We start from the raw sequence: 7,254 nt of genomic DNA, 5'->3' as shown, positions 1-7,254 counted from the left end.
CCTGGGAAGCTTCCTGAGGGACGGCAGGGAGGGAAATGCACAGCCCCAGGTGCTCCTGGGCTGGGTTTCTCTGTGGTGCGTCCTCAGGGAGGCATTTCGGGGTCAGCCACATCAGCCCAGCTCTCAGTGTGCCCTCTCCTGTGGCACCTGGAGAGCTGTGCCCTCCCTGCAGAGCTCAGGCTCCAGCCCGAGCCCCCTCTATGGTCACATTTCACAGAGAAAAGCAAGGCACAGCTCTTCCCAAGAATATTTCTGGACCTCAGAGAAAGAAAACAAAATTCTTATCATTTGTTGTGCCTGTTGTGCAATAGCAGAATGCAATGTGGAGATTGTTAACTCACAGTGATGGTGTTTTGTTTCCTTGGCCTGTCAGAGTGTGTGTGTGTGTTGGAATTGTTGGGTGACAGTCACAAGATTTGGGTAGTTGAGTGCTTGGCACATTCAGTTTAGATGTAATGTAACAGAGTGTAATATAGTATAATAAAGTATATAGTATAATATATATATTTTATATATATAATAGAGTATATAATATAATTATATATATTATAAAGTATATAATATAATATAATATAATATAATATAATATAATATAATATAATATAATATAATATAATATAATATAATATATATATATTATATATAATAAAGTATATAGTATAATATATATAGTATAAAATAATATAGTATAAAATAACATAATGTAATAAAGTAATTAATTAACCTTCTGATAAGATGGAATCAGATGCATTTTCCCTCCCCTCTTTTGGGAGCAAGAACATCATCTACAGCCCTGCTCTAACATCATCCAAGCATTCTGCAGAAGTCTCGTTCCTCCTCAGCCTCTTTCACTTTCCTCTAAATTGCCAACCGCTTCTCCCAGTTCTCTGAAGCGCCTCACCCGCAGGGCCAGCCCCGCTGTGGCTTTTCCACAGAACTCCCACTCTCCTGCCTTTGGGTCCCGTTGCTTTTCATTGCCATGACTTGCACAAAACACAGTCTGTGCCTTTGGGGGGCAGCTGCAGAGTGGCAGGACACCAGCTGCTCTGCCCTGATGGGGATACACCAGGGCAGGGAAGGGATCTGCTGCTGAGTTTGTGGCAGCTTTTGGCCTTTGTCAGAAAGGGTAAGTCAGGGAAAACAGGAGAAATCTCCCACTTAGGTCCTTTAAGATGGTTCTTCCAAGAGGAGCCTGCATGTCTGTGCCCACCTTGATGCTCTCTGTCCACAGCACTTTTGGTTTCTCTTGCTCTTTTTGTCTGTGTTCTTTCCACGAATTCCCCAGTGGGAAATTCCTCCTGTTGAGGAAAATTGCTCTCCATCACATGAGGGCCCCAGGAAAGCCCTCCAGCAAGCTCTGAGGCAAAGCAGAGCACTCACACAGTCTGCTGGGTGGTGATTTGGGTAGGACATCCCCGTGGGGCCAGACCCCACAGCCATGGGATCACAGCCACACCTGGGGGGCTCCCAGAGCCCTGGGGACAGTGGCAGCCCCTGTGTCACATGGGATTTCCAATGCCACCCCTGTGTGAGGCTGTTTGCAGGACACAGGATAGCCCGGAGAGTCTCACTCAGCCCCAGGAATAGAGAAAGGGGAATTGCAGGCTGAGCCCAAAGGCAGGGAGAGCCAGAACCCCCTCCTGGGGCTGCAGGGCTGCTGGAACCTGGCTGGATTCAGCTGCTGGCAGGACAGGACACGGAGCTGTGCTCAGGAAAACCCCTGTGCCAGGTCACCCTTGGTGCTACCACTCACCTGTGCCCTGCTTTTATCATCTCATTTCACAACAAAGCAGCAGAGGCATCCCTTACTCGTGCTCTCCTTTCTCAGCACAGCCCAGCTCTGCTCAGAAAAGCCCCAGAGCTGTTCCTCTCCTGCCCTGTCGGAAAGCCCAGCCCAGGCTGAGGCTGGCGGTGAGTGGGTGGACAGCAAAGAGAAGTGGAAGTGGCTGCTCGGTGACTTTCCTGACGCCTCGGAGACGTCACTGAGCCGGCCCCTGGGGGAAAAACGAGCGCTCGGCTCCCGCCGGGGCACAGCCCGGCCCCGCTCTGCGCTGCTGCCACGGAGGATGCTGAGCGGCCATGGTCCCCTCTGCCACCGCCCTGGCGCTCGGCCTGGCGCTGCTCCTCGCCTGCCCTACCCACGGTGAGTCCCTCCTGCCGGCTTGCATCGCCCTGCTGGCCGGGGCTGAGCCTCGCAGCGCCGGGTGGGATCCGTGGGATGGGGGATAGGATGGGAGGCACAGCCTGGACACCTTTGCTGGGTGCTCAGTGCTCAGATCAGCGCTTGGGAGCAGGGCATGGCCAGGGCTCCCCGCTCACTGCTTGCCTTTCACTGCTGGTTGGGAGCCCCAGGACTCAGTGAGTTGCACCAGCCTCGCCTGTCCCCCCTGGTCCCCATGTCCCCACTGTCCCCGTTGTCCCCATGACGGGCCACAGGCAGTGGGGACATGGCACTGGGCTGGGGGTTGGCCAGCAGGCAGCAGCTGCCAGGGACACCTGCAAGCGAAAATTGTCAGATGTCATCAGCGGGGCTTTTCTGCCAGGTGACAACACGGAGATCAGGCAGGAGGTGTGAAAAAGTCTGGTTTCACCCAGGCAGCAGAAGAGCAAAACAGGAAAGCTGAGTCCAAACAGAGCTGGTGGTGAGCGGCAGGGGATGGGGGATGCAAATACAGCTCCTCTCCTGGGGCTGAGAAGCACCAAGAAACCCCAGCTGAGCTGTCCCAAAAAAGAAAGAGGAAGGAGAAGAGGGGGCTGAGCAAATCCTGGAAGCTGGAAAGAGAAACCTTTGGGGTGGTGGTCAGAGCTGTCACGTCACCCATCACGGGTGAAGCTGCACGAGGCCGTCCCGAGGCTCCTGGGGGCTGAGGTGGGGCAGGGCTGTGCAGCCCCACCTGAGCCCAGGCGTGCCCCACAGGTGAGGAGCTGCCCATGCCCCGTTCTGTACACATCACCACGGAGATGGGCTGGCACCTGCTGCAGTGGGAGCCGGGGCACGGCTGCCCCAGCAACGCCAGCTACGACGTGGAGTACATCGTGTGAGTAACAGCGAGGGGGAGTAACAACAACGGGGCCTGCCCTGCCCAGCCCCAGCTCTCTGCTCACCCACGGTGCTTCTCCCACAGCTATGGCACAGGCATGCCCTGGACAGCCATCCCCGAGTGCTGGAACACCACGGAGCTCTCCTGCGACCTCACCCACTACACCCTGCGCCCGGGGAAGCGCTACCACGCGAAGGTCAGGGCTGTGCTTGGGAGCCTCACGTCCGAATGGAAACAGACTGGAAGCTTCTCGCCAGAGCAAGGTGCCTTGGGCTCTGTCTGCAGCCTGTGCTGGAGCTGGGGGGGTCAGGGTGCTGTTTTGTGGAGGGAGTCAAAAACTCTACAACTTTGTGTAAGTTGTAAAGCCGGTTTGTTTATTATTGCAGCGCTGGACGCATGCGGAGGTTACTCTCTTTAAAAGGCATGCGTACCTTTGGGAACTTCAGGTCTCTTTTTACCTCTTGTTCAAATACACATGCATACAGTTTCACAATAGGTTCATACATATTTATTTTTACGGATTTCCCGTGACATTTGCTGCTAGTTCTTTTTTTTTATCAGAAAGAATTCTTAGGCCAAGTTGACTTGCTTCTACAGCAGTTTCTTGTCTTTCTTTATTTGTCTCTTCTTGTCTCTCCTTTATCTGTCTTTCATTGGCGCAGTTTTCTCTTTAGCTTAGGCCTTACATACTTAAGATGTATATTTCACCTAAATTAAAATGGATTTCTACTCTGGGGGATTTTTACTCTGTCTCAGTGCCAAGGGATGAACGGGAGCTGGGATATTTCCCTCCCCACCTTCCTGGAGGGCTGTGCAGGGCGATGGGGCAGCCCGAGGGCGGGTGGGACGGTCCCAGCTCAGTGTGGTGCTGCAGGGGCTGGGCTGTGAACAGGAAACAGCCCTGACCTGCCCTTGTGACTGCTCTGCTTCCAGCTGGCCCTCGCCTGGCCGGGCAGAGCCTCTCCGTGATGGGCAACTCCATCCAGGTGCGGCTGCGGCTGCTGCTGCGCCCCGGGAGCATCAGCCCCGAGAACAGCGAGCTGCAGAGGGAAATGAGCCGCTACCACGTGTACCTGCGGAGGACTCGGGACAACCACACGGTGAGAGGAGTGGCAGTCCCCGTGCTGTCCCCGTCTGTCCCACAGGGCGCTGCTCAAGTGGAAAAACAGACTGTTAGAGCAGGGGTGTCGGCAGGAGTAAGTGCTGAGCTTTGTCACAGCCACAGCGGCACAGAGAGGCTTCTCTGCGTGTTTTATGGCAGAGTTTACCAGCTCTCGGGGGAATTCTGGATCTACCTGCTGTCATCATTGTCACAGCACACCCTGGGGACTCTCCCAGGGCACAGCAGAGGAGGAGGAGGAGGAGGGAGGGAAGCAGGAGCTGGAGGCTCCCGGGTTCCAGCCCGTGCTGTTTGTTGCAGATCACGGTGGTGAAGAACAGCACAGAGTTCACCATCAGGGAGCTGTTCTGGCTCACAGAGTACTGCCTGAGCGTGGAGCCCAGCCTGGCCAACATGCCCGTCCCCAGCATGCGCTCTGATGAGCAGTGTGTCACCACCGGCCCCAGGGACAGTAAGTGACACCCAGGGAGGGGGAACCTCGGGATGCTGAGCCCCCCATCCCAGCCTCCTGGCCCTGGCAGTGTGGGGATCCACGCCAGGGCAGCCTCTGGGTGCTGTGTGCGCTGAGGAATCCCCTCTCCCCCTCACCTGGTCACGTCCTCTCTTGCAGGGAGTGCAGAGCTCCTCCCGACCATCCTCAGCTCCTTCTTCATCACCCTGTCCTTGCTGGGGCTCCTGGGGGCTCTGCTGGCCTGTACCTACATCAGGAGACCTGTGAGGACACCGTCTGCCCTGGTAAGGCAGGGACAGTGCCTGCAGGCTCGGGAAGGGCTGGGAGAGGCAGGCACCCGCCAGGGATGAAGCACAGCTCACTCCCCTCTTCCTCTCCCTCCCAGAAGTCCCTCATGAAGCAGAGCTCGCTCTGGGTGGAGCAGGAGCCCCCATCCTCGGGCAGCCTGGATGCAGACCCCATCCAGCAGCTCTTCCTGTGCCACAAGGAGCCCCAGCCGGGCAGCAGCCCTGACAGCAGCACCAGCACAGCCCAGCAGCCCCTGGAGCAGGGCTGGAAGCTGCCAGCATGGCCCAAGGACCAGCTGGGACCCACAGGGAGCAGAGACAGCAGCGGCACCAGCACTGACAGCGGAATCTGCCTGCACATCCCTTCCTCCTCCTCCTCCTCCTCCTCCTCCTCCTCCTCCTCCTCCTCCTCCTCCTCCTCCCTGAGCTGCTCCTTGGCCCCCGAGCCCCAGGGCTACAGGCAGCAGCTGCCCAGGGCTGAGGACAGCGGGGTGGGCTTGGGGAGCCCCTGCCCTGCTGCTGGCTGCTCCTCTGGCAGTGGGAACACCAGCCCAGGGCTGTGCCCTGCCCCTGGCCAGGCTGAAGTGGAGTTCCGGGGGTACCTGCAGCAGTCCAAGGGCACCGTGGGGCCAGAGAGGGCCCCGGGGCAGGGAGAGCCCCTCCCGGGCTGTGCAGGGTCCCTGCAGGGCCTGGGCAGCACTGACACTGCGCTGGACATGGAGTGCTGTGAGCTGGCTGTGGCCAAGGGGTATCTGAAGCAGTCCAACCCCGAGCATCCCCTCACACAGCCCCCCTCTCCCTGGAGAGATCCTGCCTGTGACTTCTCCAGCCAGCTGGGGCCCCAGGTGCCCACCCTGCTGAGCTGGGCAGCCCCAGGGGCTCCGCTGACCTCCAAAGCCAGCCCTGATCTGAAAATTCCCTTCGACCTGCACATCTTCAACAACACTGCCTTCCCAGGGCTGCTGCCCAGCCTCGGCTCCAGCTGGGTCCCGCTGCCCGCCCAGCCCCTGGGCCAGCTCGGGGGGGACAGCAAGGACAGCCGCCTGTGACCCTGGGGCCACCAGCCTGGGCTGCGACCCAACTACCTCGAATGCCACTGGATAAGCTACTCCTGACCTGGATGTGCACGGTGCCAGCCGTGAACCAGCAGCACCAGCTCAGCCCCTGCTGGGGCTGCTTTGTCCCAGCCCTGCTGGGGGCACCCCTGCAGCCACCCCAGCTAAGGGGACACAGGGATGGGCTGTGCTGGGGGGCTCATCCCCACCTCCTCGGGACACCAAGGACACACCCAGGGCACCTCTGCCTTGCCAGCACGGGCTGCAGGGCCACTCTGGGGGCTGGGCTGGTCCTGTGCTTCCACTTCCCCCTGTCCTGGGCCACTCCCGGTGTTATCCCAGCCTTTCACAACACAGAGACTGAGGGCAGGCTGACACCAGCACCCTGCTGCTGGCAGCACGGGGCTCCTGCCCTGCCTGACCCCAGGGATGGACCCAGAGCCCTTCCTGACCCTACAGAGACCCCTGGGGGAGCCCAGGGCAGCATCTGGGACGCACCCACAGCCCCTGCACAAGCCAGGGCACTCCTACCCACACTATGGTCTGTGTTCTGCCACTCTCGGACACAGACGCTATTTATTGCATTTCATTTGTAAATACAGAAAGGATGTGTTATTTATTTGGTCTATTTGCCTGTTTATCCTCTCCTGAGGCCAAGCTGAGCTGTCTGTTTCCAGATTTGGATGTTCTCCATCAGCAGGACGCAATGTGCCTTTGCCTCGTGTGGGGAGGAGAATTTCCACGTCACAACTGGGAAAATGGAGAACCAAGGCAGGTCTCCAGGAGTTCCTGGGGAATTTGTGGGGGCAATCACCAGAGGAGCAGCAGGGAAAAGGAGCTGGGCTGCTCCCAGTGGTCCCACAGGGATGCACACCCCATGGGACAGCCCCAGGGAAGGACAGGAGGACAAATCAAACCCAGGGGTGGAGGAAAGGTGAGAGCCAGGGCTCTGCTCAGCAACGTGGTGCTTGGTCAGAGGTTGGGCTCCGTGACCTCAGAGGTCTTTTCCAAACAAATCGATTCTGTGAACAGCTGTCGTCAGAGTGGAAACAGGGTGAGATCACCAGCAGCTCCTCCAGGTCTCAGGGAAGTTTTTCCAGAAGTCATTTCCAGGAACCTTCAGGGTGGAAAACCCTCCTGGGGGAATGTAGTTTTCAGGTGAAGGGTTTTTTGGGTTTCTTTTCAGCTTTCCCAGTTCAGGCAGGAAAAGGGGGCTGATCCTTTGTGTTTCCTTCTCTTACATTTTGCATGGCACTGCTCACACGTGAGATCCATCCCTGCATCCCACAGGGATGTGGAG

General features: G+C 57.6%; 1 protein-coding gene across 1 annotated transcript; it reads left to right on the top strand.

Moving 5' to 3' along the window:
• Positions 1-2,079: 2,079 nt before the first annotated feature.
• Positions 2,080-5,948, top strand: IL10RA (interleukin 10 receptor subunit alpha). The gene is made up of 7 exons (XM_059488434.1): positions 2,080-2,143; positions 2,918-3,038; positions 3,126-3,304; positions 3,975-4,141; positions 4,462-4,612; positions 4,772-4,896; positions 4,998-5,948. The coding sequence occupies exons 1-7, from the start codon at positions 2,080-2,082 to the stop codon at positions 5,946-5,948; spliced, it is 1,758 nt and encodes a 585-aa protein (XP_059344417.1).
• Positions 5,949-7,254: the final 1,306 nt, after the last annotated feature.

This window comes from Ammospiza nelsoni, chromosome 24 (assembly GCF_027579445.1).
Source record: "Ammospiza nelsoni isolate bAmmNel1 chromosome 24, bAmmNel1.pri, whole genome shotgun sequence".
Classification (NCBI taxonomy): Eukaryota; Metazoa; Chordata; class Aves; order Passeriformes; family Passerellidae; genus Ammospiza; species Ammospiza nelsoni.
This window is presented reverse-complemented; position numbering and strand designations above follow the sequence as displayed.